General features: G+C 45.0%; 1 protein-coding gene across 1 annotated transcript in view; it reads right to left on the bottom strand.

The window, feature by feature from the left end:
• Nucleotides 1–18002, bottom strand: part of Ptk2 (protein tyrosine kinase 2) — a 140955-nt gene that overhangs the window by 32509 nt on the left and 90444 nt on the right. Inside the window, 3 exon segments of the mRNA XM_051202695.1 lie at nucleotides 1593–1704; nucleotides 13897–14101; nucleotides 16191–16280. Of these exon segments, the coding sequence (XP_051058652.1) occupies nucleotides 1593–1704; nucleotides 13897–14101; nucleotides 16191–16280 (407 nt within the window).

Raw genomic sequence — 18002 nt, 5'->3', positions numbered from 1 at the left:
GGGGTGGGGATGGGAAGGCAGAGGCAGGAAGATCTCTGTGAGTTCAAGGCCAGCCTGATCTACAGAGTGAGTTCCAAAACGGTGACAGCCAGCACTCTTAACAGAGACAAACTCTGTCTTGAAAAAACAAAAACAAAAAACAATCAACCAACCAACCAAACATACAAAAAAAAAAAACAAAACAAAACCAAAAACAAACAAACAAACAAAAAAACCCAAAGACCCAAAACCCAACAGAGATTAGGAAAAGTTACAGATACCTAGGCACTGGCAGCCTGGACTCTGTGGCAGAGCTACTCTTAGCTTAGAGAGGTGCCACCTGGTGCATTTCCAACTCCGTCTCCAAGAGGCAGGAGTACTAACACCTCCATCCTATAAACTAAGAGAGTGAGGTTTAGAATAATGCACCCTGTCATTGTCTCTTTCCAGCCAAGCCTCAGATGAAGAGACTTGCTTGACCCCAGGCCTGAGAACTAAGTGATGAGATTTCTCTCACCTCCCAATATGGGACAGCTTTGTAGGTGACACAGGATTAAAGCAGGAAATTGAGAGGCTGAGGTAGGAGGCAAAAGACAAGAACCCCCAAATCAAATTAAGACAAAAGAACACAACAACAGATAAATGACAAACAACCCGCAAAGGGATGTGTTATGGGCTGAATTGTTGGATGAAGTGTGGAATCTCTTCTGTAGGTGAGGAGGTCTTGCTGTTCTTGTAGGCCGAGCTGAGCTCATCCCCTGTGCCCATACTTCACCTATGTCCACTTGAGGGAGTGTGGGGTCAGCAACTTCACAGCTCAGCATGGACTACCACAGCATTTCAGACACCATGGTAAGCACTAGCACAACACACCGTCCCTGTGTCCCACATGCCAGTCTTCAGAAGAAAATAAAATGGTGCCAAACCTTTTAGCTAACCACGCATACCATTCAGCAGGGAAAAATTTTTTTTTTTTTTACTTTTCAGAAAAAGATCTGAATTGGATTATTTATTCAAGCTGGTGCATCATGAAGGGGAAGTGAAGACCCTTTACTGTGTGTGAAGTGACAAAGGCCATCTGGTCCCCATATTCAGCCACTCAGCCCGGCTATTGAGAGAGACAACCCGGAGGCCCAGGTGCCTGTCAGGACAAAGACTCCAGAGCAAGTGCAGTGCCCTCCACCAACACCCAGCCAGCAGCCACAACCCAGAAGCACGACAGAAGGCCCTGCGAACCAAAGCCACAGGCCGGCAGGGCCGGAGGTGAAAGTAAAGCAAACCCTTAGCGCTCATGGGCTAGTCTGCTCTTTTAACCCTCAATGGACTGGGACATCTCTAATTCTCTTGTCAACAAGAGAAAGTCAGTCCCAACTAACCCTCCGGGGAGCGCCACAAGGAGGGAAGGGTAACTTCACATCAGGTCTCTGACAGCCGTCGGCCTCCCCAGTTTTTATGGGCAAACTGCACACTGAATAATTCTGTTAGGGAGGAGGGTGAATATATTACAGTGCATGCTCCTCCAATGACTTAGGGGCTGATCGCAGACAACAGTATATACTCCACAGAGTGCAGGTCAAGAGGACCCTCAGCGCTGAGGCAGGGGTGTCAGCTACCTTGGGTGGGGCTTCATCAGACCCTCCAGAGTCCCAGGACACTGTCGCCTGTCTTCTGGACTCCATCCTCATCCGTTCTTCTTGCTGCGCCTTCTCTTCCTCCAGGATTGTGCTGGAGAAACAACACACTGTGTTAGGGGGGCTGACAGCCAATCAGCCACCCACTCATCCATGGGCACCAGCTACTCTCAGTAGAAAGAAGGCAGTCACAGAGAAAGGAGTCTACATACACTACAGTATTGGGTTTCTAGCCCTACACAAAAGGATTCTAGAACAGCCATGGTATCAACTGGCAAGTGCACTTAAATAACAGCCATAGGTAGGAAAGGCAGCTAGTAAGAAAAATAAAACCTTGGTGACACAAAGGCCAAGCAAGAGGAACTGTAGGCACACTGGAGTCTCTTCTGTGCAGAACAGAAGGACCCTGAGAGATCCCAAGCACCACGGTATCAAGCAGCTACACGCCTCTGGCAGACTGCTTGAAAGCAAACTCCCACATAGCTTCAACTCACCAGCACATGGTGATCAACTCACAAGGGGCCAAGGTCTCCCCCAGCTCAGCACAATAGTACACTAACTTCCACACAAGAAAAGAAGGAAAACTGCAACAGTACTTACAGGTGCTTCTAAAGCACTGCCTGCTCTAAGCCAGAAACGCCTCACTTACCACCACCAGGCTGCACAGCGGCCTCCGTGGCAATGCGGGCGGCGTCTCAGTCCTGGCTGTGTGCCATCCTATAAATGCCTCAGAATGCAGCCCCAGGAGCGTGGCCCGTCCCCCTACTCCCCACTGCCTCCTTGGGGCTCAGTAGGCGGCAGATCTTTGAAATCTTCATCTTAACTGCGGCAACAATCGGCTCTTCCCTCCATGCCTGCAACCTGGAGCCCTAATAATGAGGCTCACTCACAGACTCTGGCTCTTGGCAGCCAGATACAGTAAATAATCACCCAGAACTACTCAGGAAATAGTGACATCAGCTGCATAGACTCCTTCTAATCTGGGAATCTGCCTGTCTGTTTAGAAAGACATTCCTGCCGGCTAGAGGCTGGAGCGTCTCCTCTCAGTCACCTCCCGAATCAGGAACAGACAGACAAAATTCATTCCATAGCTGGCCCTGAGTCAGCAAGCCATCACTGCATGCTAAGGAAGGTTTTATCCTCAAAGAAAAGACCCACTGCCTCTTTAAAAAAGTTTTAGTCACAAGACCCATCCTTCCTCCAAGAAGATGACTCTGGTTTCCTGTTGGCACCAATTAGAAGGAGCAATGGTGCGCGCGCGCGCGCGCACACACACACACACACACACACACACACACACACACACACACACCAAGTTTCCTTAAAATTTAAAAATTCCTGAGCAGCACAGGATGCAGCTGAGTGGAAGAGCATTTGCCTACAAATGTACAAGGCCCTGGGTTCAATCTTAACCACCCCTTCTCTTTACAGGCTATCCATAGCTCTGAAACCTGAGCAGCTTTTTCAAGTGTGTAAAACTATGACAACTTCCTATCAAGTAATGTCCCCAGCAGCCAATGGCTACCTTGCCCCCATAGTGGTCAAAATACAATTAGAGTTTAAGAATAAAAGGCAACCACAGCTTGGCAAATTTACCCACACTCTCTCTCTAAGCTGGCAGTGAATGTTAACAGGCCTGCTCCACAGCCACTGACACGCATCTTTGCGTGCACTGCTGCACTAAGAACGCATGACCTCGGCAAAAGCTAGTACAGCTTCACTGAGCCATGAGTTCCCCGGTGGGAACATGGGCAGTTCAGGTGGCAGCCTCCCCAAGGCTAAGGGAGGGTATGAGTAGAGATGAGTGGAGACCTGTGTCACAGCTGGTGGACACCACTTTCCTAGAGGAGGACTACTTGATGGGGGCCCAGTTTGAAACCAGAGAGGAGCATATTCTGGTAAGCTCTCTTTCACCAACACCAGACACAAGATCTGACACATTACAGCTTAAAGAAACCTGAAAAGCCCAACAAGCCCAACAGAATCAAAGCAAAAAATTTAACAAAACAAAACAAACCAAACAAACAAACAAAAATTAAAGTCTTTTCTTCTGCTTCTTGAGCCAAACTAAAACATAGGTATGCAGCAAGAAAGCTAAGTGGGACCTTTCTTTCAAGCAATGGGAAGTTCCCATGGCCTTCTAGGTTACATGCTTCATGAAATAGATTACCTGACCTACTGTCAACCCCATCTGCTGAGACCTCACACAGATGGGTGCTCTCAGCCTCCCCCTTCTGCCTACAGCTACTACTCCTTTCTCTGACCACCTTCAAGGTACTGCCTGAATATTCCTTTCAGCACTTAACCATACAGTGAGAGTTTTCTGTGTGGTCCAGCATGGGTTAAGCCCTCCTGGGCAACTAAAGAGCATCTGCACACTAGTGAGGCTCCAATGTGTGATCGAGCATGCCAGACTTCTGTCTCAAATAGTGCACAAATCACTGAGAAGCTGTTCCTTGCATCTCAGCATTCACTCTCATACCAGAAATAGCATGTCAAATGCTCCTGAGAATCCATAACTTGTTGTTCAGAGAAGCCAGGAATATAAATAAACCCTAAAGATCTGTTTGACATTGGGTGGCTAGGGCACAGATGGGGCCCTACAGAGTCACTCTCTGCAGCTGCTCAGAGTCAAGGCAGCAAAGGAGGACGTGTAGGGTCATGGAGGTCAAACTGTAGCATATTTTCCCAAACTCACAATATTCCACTGGAAAGCTTTTAGCTGCCTAATGTACACGGGCAATGAGCCCATGGTTTTTCCTGGATAGAGGTTTACAAGTTGTTAATTTGCAAATGGATGGAACAAGAAAAGCTGAGACTTGTCGCTTAGGAAACTTGAGGATTATGCCTGCCTATTTGTGAACCACAGCTAGAAAAAGAATCCTGAAAAGGGAAATGAGAATTTTATTTAATATTAAATTTATTTCTTGTTTTCCTCACTTGAGAAGAAAATAGTCACCAAAGCAGGCAACTCATTGTCAAGGCTACAGGGATTATAGGAACTGTGCTGACTTTCTTCTCTGGCCTTCCCAAATCCAATGACCGGCAAGTAAAGGAATCTTCTAACTTCACTTTCTGGAGCAACTGAACGGAGCAACCACAAGGAAGTGGTCTGCTGGGCCCTTGTTTCCAGGACAAGTCAACTCTCTAGCTGAGGATGTTTCATAACTCCCGACTTAAAGGCACCAGAAAAGAAGAACTTTTACCCTTCCCTTTTACCCTTTTATGGAGCTGGGGATAGAGCCCAAGGCCTCACATGTGCCACCCCTGCAGTACCTACCCAATGGGTTGCCATGGGTTATTGTGGTAAAAACTCTTCGTCAATTACAAAATATTTATTTTTAAGATAAGAAACACTTTGCTTTATTTAATATGGGGAAAGATTTTTAAAAAAAAAAAAAAAAATGAATTGAACTCTAACCACCAAAACAAAAAGTTGAGATCACAACATTTGCTTTGAATACAAACTCAGTCTGAGTCTGTAATTATTTAAGTGGGTCTGGAAAATACCCAGAGAGAAAGAGAAGCAGTAAGTCCAAAGGGAAGGGTTAGAGGGAAGCAAGGGCTTGCTCTGGCAAGTTCACGGGAACAGCAGTTCTGAAACATGATCTCTTACATCGCCTCACCACAAAGGAATGGGTTTGACCTTTGCACAAACCGGGGGTGTCCTTGCAGGAAACAAGTCTATAGCTTGCACTGGGCTTGTGAGAGCAGACAGACTGCTCCAGCAGTACTGGCACCTGGTAACCGTCTCTTCCCTGATGCCGGAACTTCAACTTTGGGAAACAGGCACTGCTATTCACTTGCTGTATTAACCTCCTCAAGACTGTTTTTTCCCAACTTTTGTTTTTATTATTATTTTATGTGTATGGGCATTTTGTCTGCATGTTTTACCATGCATGTACCTGTGGTGGCTAAAAGAGGATGTCAGATTAATTGGAATTACAGTTACACAAAGTTATGTGGGTGCTGAAAATTGAACTTAGGTCTTCTGAAAGAGAAGACAGTGCTCTCAGCTGCTGAGCCACCTCTCTAGCCTTATTATTATTAATTATTTTTAAAGAAAACCACTCCTGTTAATAACTTATTTGGCACAGTGTCCTCCTGGTTTCAGGTGTGTCTGAAAGCTTTTCAAGGACCGAGATTATTGCACTGGAACTCTGGGTGGAAGAAAAAAGCATGTGGTGGCTCAGAACAGTCAGCAGTCACAAGCAGCTGAGTAGAACCTCGCTTTTCATGTCAGTTAGCAAGTGGATCTGGATCCTTCCAGCTTGAAGAACCAGAGGGCTGAATTTGGAACAAACAGCTGATTGAAAATGCCGGGGGAATATATATCAGAAAGAAAAAAGTTGGAAAATCACGCTCGGCTTCTGAGTAGAAATTCTGGCAGTATCTCTGACAGACCCTAGAACTATCTATGTACACAGGAACTCCAAACAGTCCAGTAGGGGCTGAAAGAGGAAGAGACCTGACCTGTAATGTTCTCACTTGGTAATGTAAGAACAGCCAAGGTAATGTGTTCTAATATAATCTAAGCATCCATAAGAGGAATGTAATTGAACACAGAATTTCTACAGCCTGTTAGTCATAATGTCCATAACATAATTCATCTAGAATAAACATGAAAATCACACAGACACACACACATCCCTACCTACATCTTTTTGGCATATATGTGTATATGCAGTGTATGTGTGTACTGGAATGCATGCAGAGGCCAGATTCCTCAATGGTTCCTTACCTAGTGTGGCAGGGTTTCTTGAAACTAGAGCTTATTGGTTCAAATAGTCAGCGTGCTTGTTCTGGGGATCGTCTCTCCCTCTTATGTATCAGTTACTGAGGCTACCAATACTTATTTGGGTCTGGAGTTCCAAATCCTGGCCCTCACATTCATACAAGTACCTTACCATCTACTCCTTCCACCTCTACATGGACTCCAGGATTGAGTTCAGGTCTCCAGCTTGCATGGCAAATTCCATGGAAAGTTCCTACACTGGCTGAGGTACTCTGCCTGACCTAGAAAAATGTGTTTTAAAAAACAACGCAGGATGGGAAAGAGTGAATAAAGAACCCATAAAATATGGGGCTAGTGACGTATTACACGCGCGCACACGCATGCACACCCACAAATACATACACACATACAGATGAATAACAGAGCATAATGGACTAAGGTGATGGTAAGCCAGCCACTGCATTTTCTTTTTCCCTTTTGGTTTTCCAAGACAGGGTCTCTCTGTGTAGCCCTGGCTGGTCTCCAACTCATGGAGATCTGCTTGCCTCTGCCTCTGCCTCTGCCTCCCGAGTGCTGTGATTGAATCTGATTGCTAACTTCACATAGACAATCCCCAGAGTGAGTAGACACTGGAAGTTAACACAGACTTGGGAGAGGAGAGTGAAAGAGGAGGTGGCTTCACAGGGCCTTATCTACTCGGCCACAGAGACTCCCTCTGCTCTGGTCAGACTTCAGGACTTTCTTCTCCTTCCACAGCCCCTTACAGGTTCTCACCATGTAGACCAGGCAGACCTCAAACTTGCAACCTTCCTGCCTCCACCCCAATGTGCTAGAATTGCATGCTTGACTTTTCCTTTCCTATTCCTACATTCCTGTACTTGTCCATCTCTCCATCTAATTTAATTTCTCTACCCGGCTGGCAAGCTCAAGTATAGAAGAAATCACCTAGAAAAGACCCCAGCACTTCACTTTCCAGAGAGGAAGAGGCACAGTATCTAAAAACACTAACTCCTGAGAAAAAATTCAGTACATGGTATCAAGACAAACTAAAGACTGTGAGGGAAAGAAAATGGAAAGGAACCATGGGAGTCACAGGAAAGCAGTTTGATAACTTCACTGAGGTCCATTGGGGTTCAAGTGGCAGACAGCAAAAAAGCAAGTCACAGCTGAGATACTACTCCATTAGGCCAGAGGTCTCCTGCTGCAAACTGGATGGGCAGTGAGCAGTGCTCAGGGCAGAGATAAATACAGAAGAGATGAAGAAATTTGAGGATAGGCGGGTGCACTATGGATGAGGTAAGAAAACAGGGTTTTTGGAGGGTGAAGCAGGGTGAACTTTGATTCTGCCCTTTGGGAAATGTGTAGGCTAAGACAAGTCACATGACTCCTAAGCCTCAAGGAGTGTCCATTCTTTAGATGACTGTGTAATCCAAGTAAGCAGTACCTGTGACAGTCTGGAGTAGTGGTTCTCAACCTGTGGGTCATGAACATTTTGGGGATGGCACATCAGAAAATCATGCATATCAGATATTCACATTACGAATCCTAGCAGCAGCAAAATTAGTTATGAAGTAACAATAAAATAATTGTATGGTGTGGAGAGGTCCCTACAACAGGAGGAACTGTATTAAAGGGTCACACCCTTAGGAAGGTGAGAACCTGTGGCCTGGAGCTATGGAAGTACTCAGAAGTAGATGCTATGAAATTCAAGTCTCAGTGTTCTCAGACCACACACACAGCCACACTAAGGGCAAATAACCAGGAAGAGAAACACTGTGACTATTTAGGTGTGGCAGACCCAATGGAGGCAAAGAAGGAATTAGGTAAGATATATAATTTATGCATGAAATTCCTCATAAATCTGTTTGGCTGAAGATGCTGCAGGCAACTGAGGAGATAAGAAGAAGGATTCAATGGGAAAGAAACAACAGACTTTTCTTTTGGATAGTAACTGTCCCACCGATGATGGTATTGAGGAAGAACCTATAGGCATGAAGTCTTTCAAATTATTTAAAAAATGCACAGCACCTTCTACCATTATGTCTACACAAGCACTAGATTCAAAGCTTGCCATGAGGGACTAGTGGAGGACCATAAAGGGCTAGAACACTGCTTTATTATATTGTGTATAGTTATACCAGTAGCAAGAAAGACTTGTCTTAAAATTAAATCCCAGCATACTATAAAAAAGGGCACTGTATCTCTTCATTTTGGATCTGAAAAAACTTTGCTGTTAGTGTTGCCTATCAGGCTCACAGCATGTGCCCACACCTGAACATGTAAGGTTTTGATACACTGTCTCATCTCATCTTAAACAAAACAAATAAACAGTATGGGATATTACCTGTGATCCTGCTCCTACAAGAAAACTAAGTGATTTGTCAAAGCTTAACCTCACCCTTTACAGTTACAACTCCCCACCCCTACTAACTAGCTAGCATAGCAGTCTCAAAGGCCAAGTGAAGTTCACTGAGAATTCCTGAGGTGTCTTGTGGGTATGACACCAAGACACAATATGGAAGTAAGCACTTTTTGCCTGCAGCCACCAGGCTAAGTTGTAGTCCATACCAAAAACATTCTTCAAAAGGTCAGAGCCGATAAAGCTGAGCACAGAGCCTCACAACACAAAGCTACACAGACTCCAAAGCCCAACTCTATGTTGTAATCACAACCCAATCCCCAGTAGCCTCAAGCTGGGATCAAGCTCTGGATACAGCCCTCGTTTAGAGTAGGTTCCCAGCTGGCACGAAGTCACTTCTGTAGACTCCACTTTGTTGTCTAAGATGACTGGGGCTGGAGAAAGAGAATGTAGAAATACAGTACTTTTAAACTGCCAAGAAAACACACAGCCCACAGCAAATACCCTGAAGTGGGCAATGCTGCCATGCTGAGACAGGGCTTCCCTGTAGCTTTGGTCCCTGTCCTGGAACTTACTCTATACACCAGGCTGGCTTTGAACCTGCCTCTGCTTCTCCAGTGCTGGAATTAAAGGGGTGCACCACCACCACCAGGCTCCTATGCCATGCCTTCTAATACTCACTGTGCAAGAGCATGAGCTCAGCTACATCTGCCTTCCTTTAACCTCAACCTCAACTGAGTGCTCTCTGGTCTGAAAAAGACAGCACCTTAGCACCCGCTAGCCGTGTGATATCAAGGTAGCAGGAGTTTACACAAATGGCCTCGACGGCCTCCTAGTTGTAGCCTTTGCTCAGGTCAAGTGCCTAGCTACAGATTTTTAGTTTTAGTGTCCTCTTTTTTTGGGGAGGGAGTGGGGAGATTGAGACAGGATTTCTCTGTAAAGTCCTGGCTGTCCTGGAACTCACTCTATAGACCAGGCTGGCATCAGACTCAAGAGATCTGCCTGCTTCTGACTCCTGAGTACTGGGATTAAAGACATAAGCCACCATTGTCCAGCCTAATTACAGCTTTAATCTTTTAGTATATAAACCATCTCGGACTATAGTGGTATCTTGTTTCGCCAGTAGACTAGCAGTGGTGGCTGCATCCTGGGAGGTGTGGCTTCAGACCCTTTATGAGGAACAAGAGGGGTTGGCTTGCTCTCGTGGGCGGTAGTTGGAACTCCTACTGCATCTTCAGGAGCAGGAAGAGTATGGCGGTTATTTACTATTAATTGCGTAAATGCTTCCCTAATAAATACCTGTTAATCACATATCTTGGGTCATGTGGACTCATTTAAACCCCGCCTTCATGGGACAATGCTGACTCCCTAAGGAAGGGCAGCAATTTGGATTATGGCACAATATTGAAGTAACACAAAGTGCTCAATAACTGTCAGTGTTTGATGTTGTGACCCTTGATATCAACACATATGCTCTTTTTGAAGAGCTCAATGACAGCAGCAGCTCAAAGCACATGCTACCTTACTCAGTGGACACTGGCTTTTTACAACACAGAGGTCCTGGTAAATGGTTTTACACACCACTTACATTCTCTTTGTGTGAACAGGGATTACTAAGAAACAGGTGACAGTTTCCAAAGGTTAAAAAACAGAATAAAAGCTGAAGAAAAACTACTGTCACCGCACCTCAAGTTCTGCTACTGCTGGGAGCAATGTAGGTGGTATGTTCGCTTTGAAAACTGTCAGTGTCAACCTGTGGGGAGCACATGTACAGCTCCAAACTTGTGAGCATATACAACTAACAACACAGCCTCCTGTTCAAATACTGCTGTGTGTGTGAGCTTAGCCTCTCAGCCCCAAACTGAAAAGCATCCCAACTTCCACCATCAACATGGGCAAATTAAGAATAACTAGGGCATTCACCATTCAAAAACATCAGTGACATGGGGAGGGGACAGTACTACTGGAACACCAGATGTCCACACATGTAACATTCAAGCAAAAGCCACCTATAAACATTATACGCCCACCGATATCCGGAACACGTAAAGCAGGCACTGCTAGGACGGTGGTAGGGAAGGGAAGGGCCGCTCTGGTACTGCTCTAGACTGCAGATCTTTGGACACTAGTTCCCAGTCTAGTCAGCGATGGCACAAAGCTAGACTGGTAGTTTTGCTTGTCTATTGCTCTCATTATGTACAAAGAGCTCGAGGAACTGGCTATGAGTCAAGCGCACCCACAGATGCTCTTTATTATGTGGCATAGACACTTTATTCCACCATGTCACTGCTAGGAAATGCTCATTTTGAGTGAAGCTCCAAATGCTATTTATTATGGTTTCTTGGCACAAGAAGGATTTTCCAATACAAATGTTTAATGCACATTATATCTTCGAGTCACAAGACAACAAAATGCTGGGGGCATATGAGAAACTTTACTGACCATGTTAAAATACTGCCATACCTTATAGAAATGCCAACAGCTTATCTCATTCTGCATCTCCATGGAAAAGGAAACAAAGAGGATGGTTTCCTTGGATCTCAGGGACCCTAAGAAACCTTGCTAAGCCTTGGGCTAACATGCACCTGCAGGTGCCCTTTACTAGCTCTCAGTCACAGTGGGTGCACAGGTCAGTTATGGGTGTTGCAGTTATTACTCTGCTCAAAGGGTAGTCAAGAGGCTAGATTTGGGAAACATTTCTTGGTGGCGAAGGCCTACCTGCTTCTTAGTAAAGCTTTGGGTGTAATAAAAATGAAGCTAACCTCAACAAGAGAACTCATTTAATTATTGTGGCACACCACTCATGGAAAACCCAAGCAATAAGCTGTATAATAAAGTACACACTACAAATGTTCTATGTAGGCCATACTACAAATGTTCTAAAGGTTAAGTCCAGCTCCACTGTAGATGCGTTCACTCTGTACAAGATAGCCACGGCTACAGCAGAAGCATGTGTGCACTGTGCTCCTGGAGGGAGGTGAGTATGACGATCCCTGTCCTCAAGGAGCCTCAGTCTAGTAGGAAGGAGACATACTAGACTGTGAGCTCCTCGAGGGCAGGAAAGCGCTCCGTCATCTGTGCCCCATGCCCAGCATCTGAGCAGTGCAGGTGCAGCTGGCTGGAGCATGGCTAACCCAAGAAAGCTATGCAGACTTGAAGAACAGGCTACAGAGTCACAGAAGGGCCAGGGCCAGAGCCAAGAAAAAAAGAGAGTTCTGTTGGTAGAGGAGATATTTCACGTGTATGGAAAATGTGACCTTGGAGTGAGGACAGGGTCAAGATATTCTCAGGCCCTAAAGTTATCCTTTCACCTTCTGGGGGACACAAAGGGCACAAGAAGCCAGTGAAAGGTGCTTCCGCTGCAGCAGAGTTACTTTCCTAGCAAGTCATACCAAACCAGTTAGTGCTAGACAGATGAGAAGAAGTGGAGGGCACGGAGAAGGCACGCACTGCTTCTTGTCGGTACGATACCCTGTAGCAACTTACAGTGGGAATCTGAGACTTGTGAGGAGCAGGGCAAGCTGAGAGCTATGGAGGGAGGGAGAGGCAGTGCCCGTGTACTCATGGCCAGACAGTGGGGAATCGTACAGACAGCACACAGGAGGTGGGGCGGGGAACTGGCCAGTCCAAGAACAGGACACGGAATACCATGTCTATAAGGAAAGGAGATAGTAGGTAGTCAGGAGGCAAGAACATCAGGCTGGTAAAGTCTGCAAAGAAGGCCAGATCTGTCAAGATCAAAGAGCAATTGAATAAAAAACAACTAGCCAAACAAACACAACTGCTGAGCAGAGCAGTCGTAACAGCAACAACACAGACAACAAAAGTGAGCCTCGGGTTAAGTGGGAGAAAACACAGAAAGGCAGTGTAGAGCTGTCCCAGAGTGGGGAACCACACCCAGGGCTGTGAGCTGAGGTGACCAAGACAGTAGGTGGTAGCGAAATGGAACCTCACTGCATTAAGTGAGCACAGCTGCCACTATCTCTTCTATCTCTTCAGTGGGACTATTAAGTGTTCCAGGACGAGGACACAAATGTGCTTAGCAGTCACTGCTCACTGTATAAACTGCCCACTTCTCCTCTGGGGTCTGACCTCTTTCACACACTTCCTCAAGGAGCCTTCCTCTAAGACTGAACTCTTGAAGGCCTACAGCAGTGGCAGAGAGGGTAATTAGATGAATATTCTGGCCTGTGACAGCTGGAGATGTTTTTGAAAAAATTCAGCAAGTGAACAAAGAACCCAAACTCAGGGAAGTCCCCTAAACATAAGAGGTGAGAATATACTGAGCCAAAGTGGCACGTGTGTGGCCAAGCTGCACATGCTGCAGATTATATCATACCACAGCCTTACCACAGCTCTCTTTCAGTCACTTGGTACTCAGTCCTCACCCCAGCACCAAGCTACAGAAGTGATTAGGACAACTATCAGGGAAGTCATGCTAGGGACAAGATAAGCTGCCAGGTAGTCTGCAGATGCTTCTTTGAGGTAAAGCACAAATCTGGTTTCCGTGTGAGCTTTCAAGGGACTGGAAGCTCCTAGAGACCTGGTGGCTACTAGCACCTGGCACAAAATTCCTGAACAAACAATAGACATTTTAAATACACAGAAGCTGTTCTTCAAGGTACCAAAGGAAGGGCTCTCTCTCTCTCTCTCTCTCTCTCTCTCTCTCTCTCTCTCTCTCTCTCTCTCTCTCTCTCTCTCTCTCTGGGAGATGGGTTGATGAGGGAGGTTTATTGGAGGAGGAAACATTTCAGCTAGATTCTGAAGACTGAACAGGAGCTCATCAAGTAGCAAAGGGAGACCAAGAATACAGCACGTGAAAAGGTCATGAGCTACAGCAGGAGAATTATAAAACAGGCATATGCATGGTGCACAAAGTGCCAGGAAGGGGTTGTGAGAGATGAAATTGGAGATGCAAGCTGGGTCAAAATAATGACAGGCTTGATGAAGCCATGCTAAGTCAGAAGCTAGGGGAAAAACTGAATCACAATCAGCTTCAGTAAGAATTGATAATCTGATTCACTAACAGCTCTGGTAAAGTAACGAGAGACACAAATCAAATCCCAAAGTATCTGTGTCCTGAAGAAGCAGTTCCAACTTAGACATGCTGACAACCATCTCAGAGCTATGAGTGCAGAGGAGGAGAAGTAGCAAACCGGGCCCCACCCCAGGCCCCACCACCCCACTCCTACCTGAGCTGAGCTTTAAGTTCAGTAAACCTGGGCCGCCTGCTGGGGTCATAGGCCCAGCACTTCGTCATAAGGCTGTAGAGGGTGGGAGGACAATTTGGAGGCATTGGTAATCTTTCCCCATTTTCAATTCGCCCGATCACATCATTGTTCTTCACGCCTTGAAAAGGCTTCACGCCGTGCATCAGTATCTCCCACATACACACACCTGTGGAGTGGGAAGGAGAAAGTGCAGTGAGCTCAGCACCCAAACACAGGAGAACAGCAGAGCTAGTTCCTATGGCAGGAAGAACAGAAGAGCCACAACTTTCCCAGCGAACTATTTCTGAAAAGTCTCATTTACCAAGTAGTCCACTAGCTACTGGTTTAACCAGTGCAAAAACAAAACAAACAAAAACCCTAAAACAAACAAACAAACAAAAATCCCCACAGAAAACAAAAAACAAATCCCCAGTGAATTTTATAGGCCAGCCCCACCAACTTACAACCATGCTGATTTTAATGAGTCACTAAGGCGTAACAAAAAAATCCTGTCATTTAAGCCTTGAGCTGAAGAAAGCTTGGATTCCTCACCAAGATGCATATGGGTCATTATCATCTTGTTTACACAACATCACCTCCATCTAAAGGCACAGCTGGACCTTAGAAAGTGCACCCACTCTGTAACACTGGGAATCAAGGATCTGTCCATCACCATCTTATTCCCCAAACAAATGAACAAACCTAACAGCACTGACAGGAACACTGGGGGCATGAGACAGAGAAATAACACAGGAGGTGGGGTGCAGGTCTTTTCTTAGCATCCTTCTAGCCCTCCTGACGTCTTGTACCTTCTGGATAGGGCGCTTGTAAGGACCCTTCCCTTTGTCTCAGCCAGTAAGTTATGACTGTTTTACATCTCACCTATCTTCAAGCACAGGTTTACAAACAATGCTTTGGGAAGAGGGTTCAGACTGGGCAGAGTAAAGCTGACCTCTAAGGAGGCAAGCAATATTCTGTGTTCACTGGAATCAGATTCTGATATTGGCCCCAAATTTAATTCACAGAATCAAAAGTTCTAAAGAGTCCCTGACAAAAATAACATGCTGCTACTGAGCTGTTCCTCAGTGGGAACCAGGACAGTAGTATCAGCAAGTTCTAGCACAGCCAGTGCTACATACTTGAAAAACCAACCAAACAAACAGTAAACAATACTATTTTATATGACAAAATGGGAAAACACTACCAGTGTATCTATGTGATCTTGTCTTACTGTTTAGATTTTATTCTTACCAAAAGAACTTTTATAAACAATCATACACTAAAAGTAACAATACAACTCAAACTGACAAAGCCCACATGAAAACAGAAAGTACAGCTGCATTAAAAAATGTTCTGATGAATGCCAACTCTAAAATCTTAACATATTCCAAAAATGCTAAGTGCACAGAAATGGTGAAGCAGAGTCCCTGAGAAGGTGAGCATCTAGCCTTGAGGTCTGCACACCCAAGTCCATCTTGCACCTGCACTGACTGGACCCTGAGCCTTGCTAACGCTGCCATAGACCTAAATATATTAAAACCAACAGCATTCAGGCAGAAGAAAAATTAAGAATGCTTATTTTCAATCTGTGAAGTTAATTTTACTTACAGAAAAAGTTAAATAAACTTAATTATATTTCTCCTCCAGAGATAATTTCACTCAAGACTACCCACAAGAGCCACAGGTGAGTATCAGGGACAAAAGGAAACGCAGAGCACAGAGAGACACCTGCTACGAGTAGCTTCCTGAAAAGGTGGACATTTTAAGTTAGACAGGGTCCAGCTGGAGAAGAGGGTGTAAGAATCAGGCATTCCAGGCGGAAAGAACATCAGGAAAGGGGGTTCTGGAGGTGGTGAGAAGAGTCAGTCTCTTCACAGTCACAGAAAGCTTGTAGGCAGACCAGAGAACAAGAGGGAAGGAGTGTGTTTAAAGGCCAAGCCACAGGAGAAGAACGGCCTGCTCCCAAGCCTGGAGACAGGAGGCCTCAGTACAGACGCTCTGGGCCAGCTGTGCCTCGCAGAGCCAGAAGAACGTACATGTTGGGAGCAGTAGGAGAGCATGAGAGAGAAAACAGGAAGAGGAAAGCAGGCAGCTGTTCCCTCTGGGGAAGGCAGAGAAGAGCAGGGACAGTGACAGAGACCACACTGATCACAGAGGACACTGCAGCATCTGACAAAAGAGATGCTCATTCTGAAGACATGATGCTAGCTTTATTTTGCATAATACAGCAAAGTTAATTAAAAAAAAAAAAAAAAAAAAAAAAAAAAAAAACTCACCAAACATCCACACGTCACTAGCTGAGGTAAAACGTCGAAAATTGATTGACTCTGGAGCCATCCATTTAATAGGCAATTTCCCTTTGGAAGCTAGAAGATTAATTTTAGAAAATGAATTTTCTTTGTTAGCTGCTTTGAGTACCTAATAGAGCTAGTCAAGATTTTCAGCATCAAAATAAATAAAAAAAAAAAAAAAAAAAAAAAAAAAAAAAAAACATCAGCTGACCCATAAACATCCATTTGTTTGAGAGAATGACTAATTTACTTTGTACTTTGACAGTTCAGAAGTGGCTAGCTTGGGATAGGGACAGAAAAGTTGGGTGTCATTCCCCTCTTCATTTGAGAAAGATCTGTGTATGGTGGTAACAACATACAGTCCATTACATGAGCTTCATAGTATATCGTAGCACATTCACCTGCAGTTGGGACCCTTGTTCTACAAATGCCCCATGTAAAAAATATACATAGCACTCCTGCTGAAACAAATTATGTTCTTCCAAGCTGGCCCAGATACAGACCCTATGCTCCCAAGAAATATATATAAACACACCTTGAAGAGATTAAACATTAAATCCTAAAATGAATCATGCATGGGGGTAGGTGGGCGTGGGTCTATTCTTTATAAACAAGGCTCATACCTGATTCATGGGTTTACTTTATTAATAGAAGCCAGAGCTTGGCTCTGCATCCTACCCAAGTCCTCTGGCTCAGAAAGACCTCAGATGGAAATGCACAGCCTGGTTTGACTACTCTGTGCATGCCCCGACTGACTACGAAATCACCCCAAGGACTAAGGTGGAATTATCAGCTTTAGCTAAGAGGAGAAGGAACAAAGCTGGAATCGATGGAGGATCAGGACTGATGACACCTTCACCAATATGTGCAGAGCAGGACTATCGTTCTTGAAGGCAGGCAAAGAAGCATAGCCACAGTGGTCCCAGGAGTAAAAGATGAAGACTAGGCCAACTGTCCCACAAACAGGAGAAACGTGGTGGGGAGCACAGGGAGGGCGGGGCACAGAGCAGGAAGGAACCAGCATAAGCTCTACAGGCCTTCCTCTGTAAGTAGTAAGTCTCTGCGTAGACTTTCCATTCTTAGAAACAGGGCATTTCAAAAAGTCCCAAACCAAAGAAACTTAACTGGATTTGCCAGCTGACTATCTTAAATGTTCAAATAATGTAAAATCTTGGTCAGCATACAAAGGATCTTGGAATTCAGTTTATAGTGAAATTTTAGGACTCAGACTAGTTAAGATTTGAATTAGACATGAAATGTATTTCAAAATAGTGAAAAACATAGTTTAAAACCTCAAACTTTTTCTGTTATAGGATCACTGTCAAAATAGAAGCAGTTCCTCAAGTGTCAAGTCTCCATGGCAGAGAGAGGGTTGAGGGTAGTGAGAGCATTTGAGGTCTGGTCTGGTGGGAACCCAGGTCTCATTTCTCTGGTACTGCTGTCACTGGGAGCTGTGTGATCACCCTACACTCTTTCACTCTCGTCAGCAACTCATGAATAATCAGGTTCTCTGTATCCACGTCTCTCTCCACTGTTTCCTTTCAGCAATTCTGATGAGGGTGGAGTGCTGTCTCATGTGGACCTAACTTTCACTTACCACCCATCCAGTCTCTACAGTCTGTGTGTGCTCAGATTTTTACTCAGGGTTTAAATGCTTTGTTTACAGTTAGCATCCTTCCTATATTCTGGAGACTAGTATTAGTCACATATATGTGTAACAAATATTTTCTCCTGCTCTGTACCTTGTCCTTCATCCTTTACAGAGCAAATATGTTCAATTTCAATGTGGTGGGATCT

Source organism: Phodopus roborovskii, unplaced genomic scaffold (genome assembly GCF_943737965.1).
Source record: "Phodopus roborovskii unplaced genomic scaffold, PHOROB, whole genome shotgun sequence".
Taxonomy (NCBI): domain Eukaryota; kingdom Metazoa; phylum Chordata; class Mammalia; order Rodentia; family Cricetidae; genus Phodopus; species Phodopus roborovskii.
This window is presented reverse-complemented; position numbering and strand designations above follow the sequence as displayed.